Source organism: Mauremys mutica, chromosome 3 (assembly GCF_020497125.1).
Source record: "Mauremys mutica isolate MM-2020 ecotype Southern chromosome 3, ASM2049712v1, whole genome shotgun sequence".
Taxonomy (NCBI): Eukaryota; Metazoa; Chordata; order Testudines; family Geoemydidae; genus Mauremys; species Mauremys mutica.
The window spans coordinates 162,254,742-162,274,629 of NC_059074.1; the positions used below are offsets into that span (position 1 = coordinate 162,254,742).

The 19,888-nt window shown below is 44.1% G+C and overlaps 1 protein-coding gene across 1 annotated transcript in view; it reads right to left on the reverse strand.

Annotated features, from left to right (window-relative positions):
• Nucleotides 1-8,344, reverse strand: part of TGFB2 (transforming growth factor beta 2) — a 75,521-nt gene extending 67,177 nt beyond the window's left edge. The window contains exon 1 of the mRNA XM_045008398.1: nt 7,050-8,344. Within this exon, the coding sequence (XP_044864333.1) occupies nt 7,050-7,392 (343 nt within the window). The 5' untranslated portion in view covers nt 7,393-8,344. The remainder of the gene's footprint in view (nt 1-7,049) is intronic.
• Nucleotides 8,345-19,888: the final 11,544 nt, after the last annotated feature.

Sequence of the window (19,888 nt, forward strand, 5' to 3'; positions counted from 1 at the left end):
CCTGATCCAAAGCTCACTGAAGTCCATGGAAAGATTCCTATTGATTTCAATTACTTTTGGGTCCTAGGGAATTGGGATATGTGGTGCAATCTTGTCCACATTAAAACTATGATTGTTATTTATTTGTATTGCAGTACTGACTAGGAGGCTCAGTCACGGACCAGGACCCACTGTCCTAAGTGCTCTGCAAACACAGAGCAAAGAGACAGACCTTGCCCCAAAGAGCTTAGCCTGGGGGCAAAACTTCCATTAACTTCAGTGGGAGTAAGATGAGGTCTGTACTGAAAATCCAGAATAGTTTCAATGCACCTCACTGTGCATCATGCAACCACAATCATAGGAAATTTCTGTTTCTAGGGGCATACCTTCCCCTCTTGCAGGAAAACGTGCATGATGGGAAAAGATGTTTTGAAAATCCCACCAGTTCAAACTCACAGGATTGCTACAGGGCTTTCTTCCCTAGGGTGGGAACATGGGATAGTATCCACAGGATGGCATTCCAGGTGCAAACTTCACACTGTATGGGAATCCACAGGGAAATCCAGGTGTCTCCCTCTGGGCCTTGGGGTATGAGAGAGTCTATCTGCACTGCTTGCCAGACCCTTCTCCTCAGATACATTATATGGCTCACGCAACAGCCACAGGCTTCTTCCCCTGGGGGAAGTCAATACTGTACTTCAACAAGCAGTGAGAAAGCCCAAGCAGATTTCCACTTGGAACTCCACTAGGTTTGGAGGCCATCGTACTGCACAGCGAAGGTGCTTTCCAGTTCAGAACCAACTTGCAGAGCTCCTACTGTATGTAACAAAAAACCTCAGCCATTACCCCCCAGAGGTATACACCCAGTCATTCACATCCAAAAGCCCCGCCCGCTGTCATATGAGCTAAAGGAGAACTCCTGTAGTAATTATAATAGTAGGTCCCTTCTCCTCTCTGCCAGCCACTAGAGGGCACCATCATTCACTCATTCATTCCCACAGAGCCTGCAGCTTACATTGGGAGGAAGGGGGATATGGCGCCTGGTGCTGAATGTGCTCCCTGCCCCCTTATGCAGAGTTGTGGCCTTTGAACCCTTTCCCCCTCTCCTTTACTCTCTTCTGCCCCATTCAGCTGTATTTTTGCACTGCTGGGTTTTCCCTCAGTTATTATAGAACAGCAAGGACAGTGTAGATGTTTTTGGAGGAGTTGTTTCAAGAGGAAACGTAGCTGCTTTAGCCAGACCATTCCAGGAAGCAAATTGATAGCAATGTTGCAGTTAGGCACCTACTTGTGGATATCATAGATTTAAAAAGAAACACACAACAGTTTGTGGTTGTAGGCAGGATGCAAACATACTCTGTACAAATGACTGAAGCAAACTTTTTAGTCTAAACAAATCTGTTCAGCATCCATAACATATTATTAAATTAAAATAATACCTGGAGAACATATAATTCCCAGGCTAAAAACTGCCTGTTTATATGTATAGCATATGGTTTCACAATGGGAATGGAAACATTTGTGCATCTTTACTAATGAGTTGTTTTGTCAAGATGTGCTGGGAGTTTCCTCTTAATCTGTAATGTGGAAGCATTTCTAGCATAGAGACACTTGCATAAACAAAGAAAGCAAGCTGTCCAACTGGAAGTAGGGTGACCAGATGTCCCGATTTTATAGGGACAGTCCCGATATTTGGGGCTTTTTCTTATATAGGCTCCTATTATCCCAGGCCCCCTGTCCTGATTTTTCACACTTGCTGTCTGGTCAGCCTATCTGGAAGAGACTCTTCAGGATAACAAAGATAATGAACAAAAAACTTTTTTTTTTCTGAAAAAGACTTTTCAAATCTTGCCTCTGCTACTGGTCCTGATGTTTAGCAATACATTTTCTAAGCGCTGTGAGGGATTTCAGCTGCCTGGCTCCAAAACTCTGTTCATACCTCTGCTAATGTCCCACAAAATCAGGTCCCAGTTCAGCAAGCTACTTAAGCTTTAAATGTTAATGGGACTATTCACATCCTTAAAGCTGTACACGTGTTTCTCGCTGAAGAACAAATCCTAGCGCCCTTGTTTAGCTTTTGCTCAGTTCTTATACATGCAAGAGTCCCAAGTTTAAAGTGATAACATCAGCCTATGAAAAAATGTTACCTATTGTCCTTACAAGTGACACCTAAAATGACTAGGACTGACAGAGGTTAGTGAAAGCAAATAGTTTGTCTTAGTTTTTTTCAGTTTATTTACATTGTGTGTTTGACAGCACTTTGAGAATAGTCAGTCTGCTCTCTTCCCTCTGTAGCCATTTGCACCTTGATACTATAACAGTCTGAAGCCAAAGAAACTTCATGTGGGTATAGGGTTCCATCTATATAGTCACTTGCATGATTGGCACTTTAGTCAGTCAGTTTCCTCCTTTATTTATGTGGGTCTTTCACACAGAAGCAGAAGACAGAAAAACATCTAAAAATTGTCACCTGTGACTGTAAAACCCCAAACTGGCAGAGGAGTAGGGGCTGGGTGGAGTACCAGAAAATTTACTTTTTTAAAAACTTGACTAGATTCCAAGATGATGGTATCTCTTTAAGAAAGATGTCAATGGGAGTTTTGTATGAGTAGGCACTGAGACGGGGCTTCAGGATTTTGGTCCTAGGGGGGGTTTGTTTTGTTTCTTTTTGTTGTTCTGGATGGTCTTTTGGACCCCTCTAAGAGCCTAAGGTGTTCCTTCCATATTTATTTTCTTTAGTCTCCCTCTCCTCAAGTCAGATAGTAACAGGATTTACCATGCCAGATCAGATTACTGAGCTCCCAAATCTGGTACTCTACTATTGGCCATGGCCAATACCTGATGGTTCAGAAGAAAGCGAAAAACACCCAGAATGCACTTTGCTATTTGTATGATGAGGGTACACGTGGGAGGAGTGATCCCTTCCTGACTCCTATGGTGATCAGCTTATGCAGCGAAGCAAGACATTTGATTACCCCACTCAGTATGTATAATTACAAATGATACCATTGTTCATAATATTATCGTGCCCCTTTTAAAATCCACCGACAACTTCTTGGATCTAACGAGCAGAGGAGGACTCAAGAATGCTACTCGTGTTTAAGCCACATGGCATCGTTCCCACCACCTTCCCTCTACCCTACTAGAAGCCTCCACCAGTACTCCAAATTCCTGACAAGAGACTATAGGGAATCAAACTCCAGGGAGGTGCTAAGCACCACAGCTAGGCCACTGGGTCAACACAGTTGGGAGGTTTAAAATAATATACTCCTTTTGAGAATGCTTCCATATTTTTAACAAAATAGAAAATCCTGAAAGATTAAGTTCTGGGCTCTGCTAAATGCAAAACACACGTGAGCTGCACATCAGTAGATGTTAACATTTGGTAATGATGCAATCAGTGAAGGGGAGGCATAGCCACCACTGTACTAGTAACTCAATTATTCTGAAGACAAGAAGTCCACATGCACATAATCACTGGTAAATCAACTCCTTGTTCATAAAACAGAAGCATGGCCTTGTACCCAGCCAGTTTATATAGGTTTTTTTTTTTCATTAGGGAAATACTCAGCAGAATGACAGTCTATGTAATACAATATTCATGCTATAGAGTTCATTGAAAGATAAGTCACATCAATAACTCCCATAAAACTGACATATAGGCAAGAGCTTGGCTTCATGGCGGGGAGTGGGGTCTGTATAATATTAGTATAACATTAATGTGAAACAACTATCAAGAAAAGAAATTGTAATTTTTCAGGGCTTTGTATATTTTATCCCCACCTCCTCCAAAGATGATAGAATACTCAAAGTGATCACTTACTTTCATAGGGCCCAGTCCATCATATTTTACTAATTTACTGACTGTAATGGGAGTTTTAGATGAATAAGGAATACCGAATTGGGCCTTTATATGTTTACCACAAATAAGCCTTCCAAATCCCTGAAAACATGCCTTGTTAATTATATGTATGTATAATAAATGTCTCAGATATGTCAGATTATTATTATTTGCAATCTATAACTGTACTGATATTACATATCTGCAGATTAACAATGCAATGTTTGCCATCACTAAGTTGAAATAAACATCCAATTTAAATATCAGAACCTGTCTAATCAGCAATTTTATCCCAGAGACAAAATTATCTTCTAATATGACCCCATTTTAATAAAACCAGAACTTTGGAACTCAAAAGATAATTCTTTCTAGGCATAGAGTTTTCAAGCATTCTATCATCTACTGTCTTTAGATTTCACATTCAATCTCTGTAAAAGAACTCAATTACTGACTGTTTGGACTTTTATTACCTAACTCAAAACAAGATACATGGGGATTGCTGCACAAACCAAAGCTCAACTGCTTTTTGAGTTTCCGAAGCTTCTTGATATTATTTTTGTGACACTAATTTTGCAATCTATTGTCTACATGGGTCTATTATTCTTTGACTCTCTGAATTTCCACATATATTCTGACTACAAGTGTCTTTAACCTCAAATGGACTGTCAAGCAGATGCCAGATGCCCCCTTATTCCCTCAGTGCAAACTATCAGTAAACCTTAGCATAACTTTACTTTGAGCCTTAAACTAACAGCATGTGAAAAGATTAATATGAATAAATTCAAAACTAATCAGATCCCTTCTTTAAATGTTGACACAGTATTATTTATATCCCATAAATACCTTCTTGACTAAAATTCATCCCAGGAGATTGGCATCTTGCCAGTTCTATTCATATTTACTGTATTTATATAGTACAGTTGGCCAAGGATAATATTAAAGACAAAATATGCCTTAGGGTATATACAATATCTCTTATAGTTTTCCTTTTACATCTCCTCATTGCTAAAAATATTTAGTCTGAACTGTATAAAATGCCTCACAAAGACCTATCAGCAATCTGCAGTGATATATAGCTGACTATGAGTATAATTAGAGCATATTTGTAATACTTGGGCTGTAGTCAGTTACTGAACGCTAACAACTTTGTGGTTAAAAACTCAACCACTGATCTTTCCCATGCCTTCATCTCAGCAGCTTTTGACCTTCAATGCATTCATATTGATCTCCTTCTCCTTCCTCATCACTGTCCTAGCGGGATCAGGAACTGCAGAGTTATGAAAATTATTCAGTGAAGTCTAGGAGAAAGTGCATATAGCAGCCAATGCTGCACTTTCAATTTGTTTGTTTAAAATATGGTGGAGCAATTCCCTCCTTTCTGTCTATTTTGGAAAGGTTCACTCAATCCAGTATAACTAGAGAGCAGTGGAAAAACAGTTAACCTACTTACTATGATGTTAGCCACGGCACTTGCACAGTAGTATTGGATCTGTTGCTAAATGGCCTTCTGATCCCAAACTTCTGATGCACTCTGTTGGTAGATACCTGCAGTCTACTTTAGGCTGCCAAAACCCCTGCTGATACTTTAGTACCGCTCTGGCTTTTGACAATATTTAAAAAATAGACCCTCTTTTGTCAACTTTGATGTCACACACTTCAGACAAGTATACGGCTGGATTTTATAGTAGTAGTTCTTTGTGTGATTTTCTTTGGGGGGGAAAAGGAGGCAAATCTGTGGTCAGGATCAATGCCTTCAAAAACCCATATATCAAGGAGTTGCTACTACTTTCTATGGCCTCTGTTAGTAAATACTTGCTACCAGGCTCAGGGCATGAGGTGTTGGGTCTCAAAACAAAATTCGGACTTTCACCAAAATATCAGCAAGGGTGGTGTGGCAATGGGGGTGTGTTTTGAAGGAAAAGTGCCATGAGTTCCACGTTCTGTCTCAATGTTATTGCTACAAATTACATTGAACCTTTTGCGTATATCCACTTGGCTCCAATATACGTAAAAGAATCTTCCTTCCCTGAGGGTAACAAGGGTGGAGTATATTTATCCTAGCTGTTATTGTAATTACAATAATAAAATGGCTTTGACTGTGAGGGTGTCCTGTACCTGATGGTGTCATTCAACAGTAAAAGAAGAAAAAGGCAGCTGCAAAGAGAGGGGTTCAGACACTTTGGCTGGCATCATGGGACTATCACATGCAAGACACAGCAAGTCCTAAAGCTACAACTTGTTAAACTAAAAATAAATAAAAGAAAATGCAATTAGAAACTCTAGGATAAAGTTACCAAGATGGCTACATTATCTATTTAAGCAAGAGGTATGTACTTTTCAAAAACAGACAGCAAATATATAGGGCATCAAGTGGAGGGTGGGGGAAGAGGGAGGGAAATTAAAAGATTAGGCACTGGAGTTTTGGATACCCTGATGGTGAAGTTATTCTTTTCTCTCTCTGGTATTTAACCTTCCTTGGCATCAGCAGCTAGCTTTTACCTTTTTCTTAAGGAGTTTTATGCTTTTCTGCACACCCACCACCACGACCAAAACAAAGAGGCATGTTATGATGATTTGCATTCATTATAGGTGGGATCTGATTAGATATCAGCACAGAACATTTTTCCCTTTTATTGTTCAGAATGAGATGTGTATCATCGCTGTCATTCAAAAAAATAGCAAAGGGCAGAAAAATGAGAGGGGTTTCAGCAACCTGACACTAAACAGAAGGGGGAACTTCTTTGTACATAAAATTAAAGGCACCATTAATTGGAACAGCGGCTATTAAACTGAAAACAGAAGGGAGGTCTCTGCAGTTGTCCTTTCTTACCTACCAATTTAAGTAGAGATCTTGAGAATGATGTTCTGTGGATTGGGGAGTTAGCAGGGGGAGGGAAAGAAGCCTGTAATTCTTTTTTATACCTTTTTTAAAACCGCAGGGATAGGTTGAGGGACAGAACAGCTGTGGAGAGAGATAGGGTCGTTTTAGAGAGGGAAGAGAGAGAGAGAGTGTGTGTTTGTGTGTGTGTGTGTGTGTGTGTGTGTAACAGCAGATCTGCAAGCAACCGACTCCTTTTCCCCCTCCAAAAAGTATGAAAAACGGACTAAGAAGAGGAATGAAATGAACAGATAAGGGGGGTTATGATACATGGGGCAGGTATTTCAGGGCACTGGCCACTGCCAAGGCTTGCGGGGTGAAATCACACATACACACACACAGAGGACTTACTTTCAGGGTAAAAAGGCAGCATGTCTATTTTGTAAACCTCTTTGGCATAATACTCCTCATCGCTCCTCTCCCTTTCGCAAGTGGCGGCTCTGTGGTTGGCTTTCTCCTGCAGCAGGTCCCTGGTGCTGTTGTAGATGGAGATGACCTCCGGGGGTACCTCCTCGGGCTCGGGGTATTCTTCGGGAGGGCTGGTGAGCTTCAGCTTGCTCAGGATCTGTCCTCGGATCGCCTCGATCCTCTTGCGCATAAACTGATCCATGTCTAGGGTGCTGCAGGTAGACAGGCTGAGCGCCACCGTGGCCAGATCCAGGGTGAGCACCACGCTCAGGAGATAGCAGTGCATTTTCGGGTTTAAACCCAGCGTCCCCAAAAAAGTGACTTGAAAAAGAAGGGGATGGGCGGGGGTGCAAAGGAGGGGAAGCAGCTGCGGCTGGAAACGCAACCGGGTTGCCAGGAAAAGGCAACGGGGGTGCAAATGAAAAAACGCCCCCGGGTTATACAGGCGAGTTGCAAAGAAAGCAGGTCGCTACCTCTGCCTCAGCCTCCAAACGGAACAAACTCAGGGGGTATTTCAACCAGCCCCCACCGCGGCGCCGGGCACCAGAGGAGTTTCCCTAGCGAGCCGGGGTGGCGGGGCTGGCCAGTGAGCAGCGCGCCTGAAGCCGGAGGGCGAGCGGGTGGCAGCCGGGCGCTCAGCTCCGGGCTTCTGCTCTGGGCTCCTCCAGCGCCACGCACGGGACGGGACGGGACGGGACGGGAGAGGGGCGATGTCAGGGGCGGGCGGGCTGGCGGCGCGCTGCGGAGCTGCAACCGCGAGCAGAGCGAGCCGCCCCGCCGGCCAGAGGGCGCCCACGTGCGCGAGGGGAGAGCCCGGGACGCCGCGGGGCTGGGTGAGCTCCGCTCTGCTCTGCGCTCCGGTGCTGAGCCTGCCGCCGGCACCCCGGGCTGCATGCACCGAGCAGCCTCCCTCTCTTGCGGTGCAGCTTCCCCGGCGCCCTCCTCTTCCTCCAAAAAAAAAAAAAGCCAACCCAAGCCACAGTCAACAAGCCGGCGCTGCTGCTGCTGCTGCTGCTGCTGCACCCTCCTGTGGGTCGCGAGCCCGGGCGTTGAAAAGGTGCTTTGCCGCTTTCTCCCTCGGGGGCACCTCTCCCCTCTTTGGTTTCAGTGCTTGCCACGCACGGCCCGATCCGCAGGGCTTCCCCCGGCCCGAAACGCGCAGCTCCTGCTGTACTTTATCTGCAGCCCCGTTAGTCTCTCTCTCTCCTCCTGCCTGCCTGCCTGCCTCCCTCCCTCCCTCGCTGAGCCCCGTTGCTTTCCTTGCGAAGAGGGAAACTTTGCCAGCAGATAACATCACGATCTTGCAGGGAGAGGGAGATTTATAAGGTCTCCCTGCACCACGTGTTTGCCTCCCAACAAAATGACGTGGTGGGATTGCATGGAAGAGGATTCCTCCAGCTTTTCCCTCACCCCGGCTCCTTAGTCCCTCTGTGCAGCAGGCGGGGGCTCCGCGAGCCAGCATTAGCAGTGCATACGCTTCAAGGTGCCGCACCGTGCGGGGTGGGAGAGAAGCGGGAAGGGGGAGACGGGGGGGGGGGGGGACTCTTGTCAGGCTTGCTTGGGGTTTACTGTTTCTTGAGCCTGTTCTTATCGTCATGGAGCCAAATCACATCAATGTTTTCAACTCTGTTGTAGGCAATTGCCTGGCACTCGCTATAGGGGTCACTGTCATGCCTGCCCCACCTTTTGGGGAGCTCTGTGAGATACTTCTGTTAGAAGAATATGTGCCAATAATTACGATTCATTATTATATTATGCAGCAAATGTGGCCCATCGTTTTAATAGTCAGCAGAAGGTATTCTGGCTTTGCTCAGTCCACTCCCCTGTGCTTAAGTTCAATTCCCATACACATTCTGTGGCCTTGTCATCTCCCTCTGAAGTGTTACCTGGTTATCATTATACTCATTAAGACTGTGATGATAATTCTCTCCTGCCTCCTCCTTGGTGCCCTTTGTGCACATTGTCATTTGTACTAGGTCACTCAGTTGCTCGCTCCAGGAGCTTTTTAATTTCTGTCTCTCTAATTTGATCTCTCAGTTACTTCTTTATATCCACCACAGTCTCCTAGATGTTATATATAGAAAAACCTATTGGGTTTACCTTGTCCATCTTGGTGCTAATGCATGACCATTCCTTCTTTGTACATAGGGAATTGCTAGTGGTTCGACCTAAATGCATTCTGGCCCTGGTCTTGAGAAATTATTCTACAGTCAAATAGATCTCATTCTTAACTTCATCCCCATGTGTTTTCTTTTTCTGTCACAGTCCATTTATCACATCTGTACATCAGCATGAATTTCATGAAATGATCAAGTAGCCTTTGTTCCCTTAACACCCACCATTCTATCCCTAAATTCCCTTAAGCATTAAGTTGTCATAATTTTTCACTGGATGTGTTGAGAGAGAATCATTTGGAGCCTCTAGTAAGTCATCTAGCCCACTCTCTTCCATAGTGACAAGATTGTTTCTAAACCTCCTATTATGGTATAAGATAGGGGTGTAGGAGCATTCATTGCAGCATGATGACATAAGGGGCATAAAGGGTTAGGACCACAGCTATACCATTCCTAATTATATTACAAAAAATGTACAGAGGAAGCCAGATAGGATGGCTCAAATATCCCAAAAGATATAGGCCCAGATCCTTAGATGGTATAAATCAACACAGAACCATTGAAGTCCAAAGAGTTACACCAATTTACACCAGCTGATGATCTAGCCTTAGAAGTACAATCTACTGTTTCTAGGAAGTATTAAAAAGATTTCTAAGACTTGCTAGTCACTTGAAAGTGGTAGCCCCTAGATGAAAAACAAGATTTTACTTCTCAGTATGTCTGCAAGGAAAACAGCTTCCTTAGAGCAGTTATGGGGGAGGGGGGGAGGCTAGGGAGGGGAGATAAAGGGACCTAGCAGTACTGAACTACTGCATGGTGTTCGCAATGGTAGGGCTCCACTGTAGGGAAAGCAGTGTTGCCAACTAATCCAGCACTGCTGTAGATCTAAGCAAAGAAGAGCCTTCCCACTGGATAAAGAACATGAGAATACTATATACAGTAACTCCACACTTAACGTCCTCCCGCTTAACGTTGTTTCGAAGTTACGTCGCTGCTCCAGTAGGGAACATACTCATTTAAAGTTGTGCAATGCTCCCTTATAACGTTGTTTGGCTGACTTTACAAGGGAGCATTGCACAAGTTCCTCTTCTCCGCCTCTTCCCCCTCCCTCGCTCCCAGCACTTCTCCCGCTGCCAAACAGCTGTTTGGCGGTGCTTAGGACTTTCTGGGAAGGAGGGAGGGAGCAAGCGAGTGGGGAAGTGCCCCCCCCCTCCCCTCGGCAGGTAGGGCCACCCGGAACACAGGGGCTTTAGGGGCTGCAGGGCCCTGGGCTAAGGGGCCACCGGGGCCCTGGCCTGCAGCTCTAAAGCCCCTTTCGGAATGCGGCCCTGCGAGCACGGGCCGGAGGACTCAGGAGGAGCAGGGGCAGCCACGCAGCCAGCGGCCAGAGAGAAGCGGTGCTTTCCCCTTCAAAGCCAGCTGGAGAGAAGCCCAGGGCCCTGCAGCCCCTAAAGCCCCTGCATTCCGGAAGGCCCTGCCTGCTGGGGGGGGGGGAGGCAGCTCCCAGAATCGCGCCTCCAGAATCGCGGCCGTGAGTGCGGTGCCGCGCTGCGCAGAGCCACTTGCATGCCCCCTGCACCAAACAAGAGCTGCCTGCCTCAGCCCTGAGCATCCTCCCGCACCCCTACCCTGAGTGCCCTCCCACACCCTAACTCCCTCCCAGACACTGCACCCCCAGCCCTGAGCCAGGGGCACCTCCCCACCACAGTACAGTAAAGTACTGTACAGTATATAATGCCTTTTGTCTGCCCCCCCCCAAAATTCCTTGGAACCTAACCCCCCACATTTACATTAAATCTTATGGGAAAATTGGATTAGTTTAACATTGTTTCACTTAAAGTTGCATTTTTCAGGAACATAACTACAACGTGAAGTGAGGAGTTACTGTAGTTGAAAGGTCATTTTGTCATAGTTTGAAAGTAAACAAGTTTAAAAATAAGCAGAGATGGATGGCACTGCAGCCACACAACTGATGTTGCACCAATCCTGAATATCACATTTAATGGCACCTGTCCATTTAAACCTCTCTGAATTCTTACAAAGAGCTAAGTAAAAGTTTCTCTGTCACATCACCACACTTTTATTGTTTTCTGTGTCAATGTCTTATTCTTATTGACCCGAAAGGTACAGCTCCAGTGATAATGATTTGGGAAATAATATGGTTTCCAATATCAAGGGAAATGAAATTGAATTAGTGAATTCATTTGATTTTATTTCTGTAAGATTCCTGTTTAAAAACAAACCGCCATTTCCTCAGCTAGTATAAATTGGTATAACTCCATTGACTTCACTGATCAGCTAAAGATCTGGCCCTGCCACCGGTTGTACCTAAGATGTGAATGTTTCTGAACATAAGTTTGTGAAATTAATGTATTTCCTCCCAAAACTGTACCTGAAACCATGGAGAAATACACTGTAATACATCCATGGCCACATAAGAATTTACAATTGTTACTAGGCTGTACCTCATGCCGATCCAGAACTTCACAACGACAACACGGCTAGAACTCAGATCCTCCTACTCAAGCACTAGCCCATACCATGTGAGCATTTAGAAACTCTTCACTAGCTGTCGGCAGTGATAAGTAGAGCTGGGCAGAGAAAGGTAATTCTCCATCAGAATTTTGATATTTTGAAAGTTGCTTTTGTTGCCGTTAGGAATAAAAACTGAAAATTTCAAAATTCTCTGTGTACCCTGGAATCCCCAGGGTCTCGGATTCTGAGGCCATCTGTCCGGGGGGCTGCTCCAGAGCTGTAGACCCTTCCAAGTGAGTTGGGGAGTGAGGCAAATGAGCTGGCAGGAAACCGGGCAGGTTTAGAAACCTGGCTGGTTTTCAGCTAAATGTCAGCGAAATCGAATGGTCTCCAGGAAACGTTTTGATTTTGCCAAATCAGCAAATTTCAAAAGAAAAATGTTGTGCCAGAATTTTTCCGATCAACTCTCATTATAAGTCTTATAACCTACAACAGAGCAGTTCTTATGCTGTCCAGTAGAAAGTCCAATAATGGTACACATACACACTACCAGTTCATTACTTTCTTAGTTTGACAAATCTCAACCTCAAGTGTCTGGCATTCACTATAGTTCAGCTCTCAGTTTGACATCAGTGTAACAAATCTGTTGCTACCTAAGGCTTCTTGGTATCACTATGGTGAAAATTATTGCCATTCAAAAGCTCTCAGGAGCAGCAGGGATAGAATGTAGACTCCTCTTCCAAAAGCATAGATAGATCCCTACCACTTGAGCTAAGCCCCGACCACCTATAACATAGGGCCTGATACACACAGGTCAGCCATTTTGATACTCCCTAGTAGAAGACAATGGCACACATACATGCTAGCCAGTTCATTACAATATATACCAAAATACACAAGCACCAGCTTTCCATTTTGAAAGTATGACATTCTCTCTCTCATGACACATTGCCTGAGCTTACTTTCTATGTGCACCCAAAACTCTTGCTCCCACAGATTTTCTTGTGGATATACAAGCAATGCAGAATTGGATCCCAAAGAAATTATGGCCCAACCTTTGTTGATCATGGACATGTGAGCAATTGCATTGAGTAAGGCAATCAAAAGTTGGCCCTGTAACTTTTGCCATTTTATGTGCATGGTCCAATGCAATTCTGTTGGATAAAGTGCCATAAACTAAACATACTTTCAGAATTAAACAACCACATGCCTTTCAATACAGGTAATTCAGTTTTTGAGTTATAACTTTATTTTCACTCTGCACATATCTAATAGGCTAAACTATCATAATTAACCCCTGGCATTTTATTTTGGGAAGGTATCAGTTGTATTTATTAAATTCTAAAGAGTGAGTTAGGGTGAAAAACTACTGTGGAAAACATTTACTAAATACAAATGCAGTTAAACTTGATTTCATCTATATACATTTTTTTTAAATGGACCCCATCCTGCATTCCTTGGGCACCCAAATGTGAGTAAAGAAAGCACAAAGAAAGAACAGGACGTATCTGTTCTTGTGCTTTCAATTCAGTACAATGCTGTCTTTTTATATGTTGATTTTTTTTAATAAATAGTAACTGTTTATTACAAAAACAGGGACACCTGGAAAGTTACTTCACTTACTGAACTTACGGCTTTCATGTTTCCTGTTAACTTAAAAATTATGTGGTCAGGATTTTACAATTTGTGGTTTCTTTTTTAGATTGTTTTGGTTATACACAAATGTGCTGTGCAAAATACAATGGCAATAATCTTTTTCAAACTGCTGACGACGATGTCATTAAGTAAGGTGGCTGGCCACATTTCATAAACTAGAGAACATTGTTGGAGAAGGAATAACTTTTAAAATTTAAGAGGCACATTTCATAAGCTTCACATTGATGACGAGTGTCTGACAATTGCACAATTAATTCTTTGTGGCATACACAGAACTTTGCAGCAGTTACTCTGCTCATGTTGAATCTTAACTGTTCTGATGCAGTCTGCCAGCCAAGAAACTTTCGAATTCTCCTTTCTATAAAAACAAGCACACACAACCATTCAATTTCTAGAGCAGAGGTGGCACCTTATAATAGTGAGATGAAGAGATGAGAAATAGAGGAAAATTTACAGTAATAAAACGCTTGATTTTATCATTTAATACCTTTGGTGTAGCCGGACGCACCAGTCCTCTATACTTCTGTATCGTACTTTTCATTAGTAAGCATAGTGATTCCTATGTGTACTTGACACATCCTACTGAGCTTACTTATTATGCAAGTGGCCCCATTGCCACCAGGATGTGTCTTTTATTTCATACAGGACTCTGTCCTGCAGTCCTTACGTTTCAAAGACATTGACTAATTTGTATCACTGGCTGTTTAACATAAAATTAAAATGATCTTATGTTAACATAGTGATTTTCGTTTTAGAGGCCCAAAGTTCTTTGCAAACTTTACAAAGTGAAGGTCTGGTCCTGCAACCTTTCCTCACGAGTAGTCCCAGCTCATGCAAACAGACCTCTTGGCTTCATTAGGAGTGTTCATGTGAGAAAGAACAACAGAATTTGGTCCAAATAACTTTTTCCACTTATACAGTGCCAGCACCTCTGAGTAAAGGTGGGAACTGTTCTCCAGTGGACACCACCACTACGCAACAATTTAAGGCAGGAAACAAAGAACAATACCATAAGCAACTGAAGGTATAGTGCAAATTTAGAATGGACTATGACCAGGATACCAGCATTAAGCCACCTAAGGCCGGATCAACCACAACCCTAACTGGAGGAGCATGCAGTCCCCAGTAGGTGCTGAGCTGACATAGCTATCTCTTGGACCACTCCTCCCGGCAGCTCTAGCTGTTGGAGGAATTCTGGGAGCAGAGATGGGGGTATGGCCAGATTGCACAATACTCTAGTTTAGGAACTGTTACTAGCTGACATAGATTAGACCCTGACAGTCTGGAAGCCACAACAGCACCTTTGTGGCACAACCCTCCACTACTCAGTGGAGACTGGATGCTGCAGAAAATCGGGGGCACTAGTCTTACGAAAATTGTCAGGGAATATATAAAGACCACAGTGGTCAGGGCCTCTAATCTAAACTATTATAAATTCATGGACCACTGCTTTATATGGAGTGTGTATGTATTTCTTTCATAATATTTTAAGGCCTGAAAGGTTATTGCATGTTATTTTAGAATTGCATAGAGACAGTGTTGGTTGTGCGCCAATAAATAAGACAAATGATAATCGTAGAAATTGTTAGTAGTTCTAGCAGAACATCTATATGACAATATTCAGGAAATTCAATTGTACAACTTCAGTGAAAACATGCGTCCAGGCAGTACTTGTGGTGGTTTTTTAAGAAGAGGATTGTTTATAAAGCAATATTAAGTAAGTGGCGGCAGCCTCAAAAATGGGCCTTTAGTAATGTAATATCTTAAGCCATGTATTGCAGCCGCACAGGAACAGAGTTATTCTTTAGTTCACAAAGACTGTAGGGTTCTTGCTTCTCCGGCAGCCCGTTGGTGCAGCTCGCACAAAGAAAAGCCTTAAATAAAACAAAGTGGATTCCTAAGAGTGTAACATCTTCAAAGTGGCTCATTTTCAAGGGCAGTGGGGAAGAAAAACTCTAGACAGTTAGATTTTGATTTACTATTTCAGACTGTCCCAGTAGAAAGCCCACACTGATCTACTTCGGGGAGTAGGAAGCGGGGAGAGGGGTGGAACAACTTCTAGTTTTTTCCCCCTGACCAGAGATTGATATCCTCTTCCAATTTAAAAAACAAATACATTTTCAAGTCCACTGTTCATGGACCACTGAAATCAACTGGAGCTCTGCACAAGAAGGGCTTGCAGGATTGGGTCCCTTTAGAATGAGCTGATGTAAATGAGGAAACTGCAGTCATTTGTCAAACTGAAGAGACAGCCCTAGACCAAGTAGGATCAGATTTGCCTCTGTACAGAGTGCCTACAGAAAGCCTATGCATTTAGCCATCCTTAGTGCTTTTAAGTGTTATGTAAGCCTTGTGTGGTTGCTCTGCACAGGAGTGAATTTCACCCCAGTGAGCAAATGTATCCATAATAAAGTGTAATAAACTTTGTGTCTCACTCTTTTTCCTGGCTTTCACTGTGACAACGGGCATCCTTGGTCTACCATGTCATAACCCAGGCTTCATTGGATTATTTCATTCATACATAAGTCATTCTAGTTTGCTTTGGTATGGGTTTTGTTTGATTGTTTTAGTGAATGCAGTGAGAGGAATTGACATCTCTGCATTTGTCTACAGCATGATACTGCTAACACAGCTCACCCCCTGACTAGAACAGGTCAGAGGGCAGCTCAATATCTATACTCCTTCATTGGGCTCTCAGCTGAGACTGCCATCAAGAGCATCAACCATGCTGGCATTTTTCTGCTGTGGGTACAGTAGCACCTCAGAGTTACAGACACCTTGAGAATGGAGGTTGTCCGTAACTCTGAAATGTTCTGTAACTCTGAAGAAGAGGCTACGGACTTCTGGGAGGGGGTGGGGCATTGGGACTGCAGCCTCAAGGTGAAGGTCAGGGATCCAGGTGTGTGGTGGGGGGAAGAGTCAGGGCTTCTGTCCCACGAATGCACAGGAGCTCAGCGCTTTAGACATGGAGGGGGAGCACTGAAGCTTGGGGCTTCAGCCCCATGGCTCTGCTCCCAGTTTCAGCCTTGCAGGGGGCACCAGGACTCAGGGCTTCAGCCCTGGGAGGGTGGGGGGAGGCACTGAGGCTCAGAGCTCCCCAGGGCTCCACTCCTGGCTTGGGGGAGGGGCAGGGAGGTTGCATTAGGGCTTGGGGCTTTAGCTATGGGGGGAGCATTGGGGCTGAAACTGGCACTCCCTTCTTAGCTAAAGTCCCGAGCCCCAGCACTTCCCCTGATCTAAAGCCCTGCGCCCCAGTGCTCCTGAGGAGCAGAAGCTCCAAGTCCCGCTACCCTGTGGCTACAGCCCCAACCCACCGTGGCTGAAGCCCTGAGCCTCGGGCCTAAAGCCTTGAGGCATCACAGTATTTGCTGGTGGGTTGTTTTTTTTGTTTGTTTGTTTGTTTTGTCTGTGCTATTGCCTCATTGAGGACTTCCAGTTCCACAGGGTGTCTGGTTGACCGGTAAGTCCGTAACTCAGGTGTTCATATCTTTGAACTGTACATTCCCATTACAAACCAGTCTGAGTCCAAACTGATTTCACATCAGCTACTAGATAGCCACTTTTAGTCACTACTCTACCTGCGCTAGTGGCCTAGAGGTACATGACTCTGATCACTAGTCTCCTGAGCCATCCAGGCTCCCTGCTCACATCCAGTATGCATCCTTCAGAATCTGCAGAAGTATTACTACATTTACTAAGGGCTGCAGGACTTCCACCACAAACAGTCTCAGACAGCAGCTTTGGATCGGGTTGATCCATGGGTCTTTTAGCTGAGGCCTAGTATCTCAATGCCAGATGTACCCTCTACCTGGACTATACCTTACACTTGCGTGGGGTGGGGATAGACTCTGACATTGGAGGCCTTTTCCAGTCACGCATAGATGATCCTGCTTGCATTTCTATAAACTCTCTCAAACTGGATTCCTGTAGTATGCAGTTTTGGAGGCTTCCTATAAAGCACTTCCAGTCAGCTGTTCCATTTATTCACTTAGAGCCAATCCCTTGACCCTGTAAGGTCTATAAAGGCAATTCTATAGCATTCCAAATGAAGCCCGATCTAGGATGAATTAGCAGCTGCAAAGGCCACACACACACAGGGATGTAACTCTCAGCTGTCCTTGTTTCTAAACTCACATTTTCCCAACTCCCATGCAAATTTAGTGCCGCCTCTTTTATTACAGTAAATCTATTCCATCATAAATGCAGAATCAAGGAACAGAGGTTACAGAAAAGGCTATTTCCATTAAAGTAGGTAATTTCTCATCAATGCAAACTTCAAGGCCCTCCAAGGTCTAGCTATTCCATCTCCCACTGACTTCAATAAGAGCAGGACCGTCCCACCTATTGCTTCCTCCTTGCCTTCTCTGTGTCCTTCATTGTATTCTATTTTGGTGTTGCAGCAGGTGGAGACTATAACATGGAGCTTTCTTCCAGTTTCTGAGGCCTGCAGAAGCTGGCAGCTCAGGAGACCTACATAGCAATTAGGCTGTCTGGTCATAGAGCACTTCCTAGTCCAGCACCCTAGGAGTCCATTAATTTCAATGAAGAGCACCTATAGGGCAAGATGGTGGTTAGTCTTACATGGGTGCCCACAGTTGGGGTATAGAGGGAAGAAAACAGGGCACTAGGAAGTCACTACTGCTTGCGCACCTGTCAGCCACAATCTGTCCCTGAGACCATGAGGATTTTGCTCCTCTATCCACACCCCACCCCCAGTGGAGGGGAACAAGCATGGGGGAGTACATACAGCACCCTGTAAAAAGGTGGTGGAGCTCCCACAGCAGAGCATATGCACACCCTGCCCCAGAGGCACTAAACTGAGTCAGATAAAATGCCCTTGGGAGCTCCAGCTTCAGCCAGGCCCTCCTCCACCCAACCAAGCTGTGGATTAGAGACCCCCCCCGCCCCAGGTCTTTAAATCCATAAGGAAGACCAAAATAATTGCAGTATATTGTGCAAATCTTTAAAGCCTACATTTCTCAGCACATATCGCAAAAAAATAGAATTATATGGAGTCAAAGAGAAGTTCTGTGCAACCTGGATTTCTAGACCACTGGGATCCAGGACTCAGAATATCATGAAAAGGACCTTCTCTTTGTGCTAATAAATATTAAATTATCTGCCCTTTGGCCGTTATCTAATTATAGGAACTTATCTCCTAACTATCTGGCGCATTCCTGATCCAATTTATGGAAAGTTTAGACTTAAGAGGAATTTGTCTGACAGCCTCCTTGTACAGATATTTCTCCCTTGTAGCTTTACTTTTCCTTTTTGCATCTTTCCTATTGGGCCATTCAACATTATACACAGCTGCTGGACTGAAGCTGCGCAAAGTGTTTTCTTTTAATTTTGTTCATTTCATTGAAATCTTGACCCAAACTCTGTTCAGTTGTTTTTTCCTTCCTTTTCCCTCTAGTGCTGACCGGTAGATTTGTATTATCTTGCTGGAAAATCTGGCTAAAACTTAATTATAAAACATGTATTAAAGTGAGAAACAGATGAAACTGAATTATATATATGAAGCAGGTTGGATAACTTTGTTATGATGATGAAAAAAGATTAATTAGGAGGACACCAGTTGGAACTGCTATCTTATATTGCATCAATGTGCATGCTTCCAAGTATTTTTTCATCATGTTTGAAAATACTGGGTAGCTAGTTAATATGGATTTTTAGCCACCTGTAGGTTACTGGATTAAGTGCAACACACGTTGCTAGTATTATTAACTGCTAATAGTTGTTTGAACATCCTGGGTGTAATAAGCTTAATGGTCTGAATGCACAGATTTCCACCTCACAGAGCTACCTACCATACGTACACACACGTTAGTTGTCTGAGCAGAGCAGCCAAGGATTGAACATGGCATGGAGATCAAATGGCAATGCAGTGTGGCAGAAACCTCCTCTGGCCCTGTTAGTGTCAACGAACAGACTTCCGTCAACAGACCTTCTGCTCTAGCATATTTCACGAGTTAAATCCTTTTCCTTTCAGACGCCTGTTCCCCTTCACTCTAAAACAGAGCTGGAATCAGCAATTTTAAAAACCTCTTCATTATATTAAAATTTTCAATAAATGTTTTGGGCCTCAGCCACTGTAGATCTGTGTAATTCCTTACTGCTTTACAAACAGGGCCAAATATTAGCTGCACGCTACAGCTGGGGGAAATTAAGGCAGAGAGGTGAAGTGACTTTGCCTGTGTCACCTTGGGTGTCATTTCCAGAGCTCAGGACACAGCTCATCTGTCCTATAAAGCTCTATTCACCACTGTAGATCACTGGCAGGCTGTATCGTGGTTTGGGCCTACACTTGGCCTACTGAATCAGCAGCAGCTCAGACGGGTTGTGTGTGTTCAAGTCTCAAGGGGCCAGTCTATGGTTTTTTTTCTCAAGTAGCTAGCCAGAATCATACACCCAGCTGCCAAAATTCAACCTGCAGGAAGGAGTGCGCTATATACAGGCACAAGGAAGTTCCCAATGTCAGTCTTGCTACCAATTTACCTTGACTAAATTGCCCCCTTGATAATATTGGCCACCCCT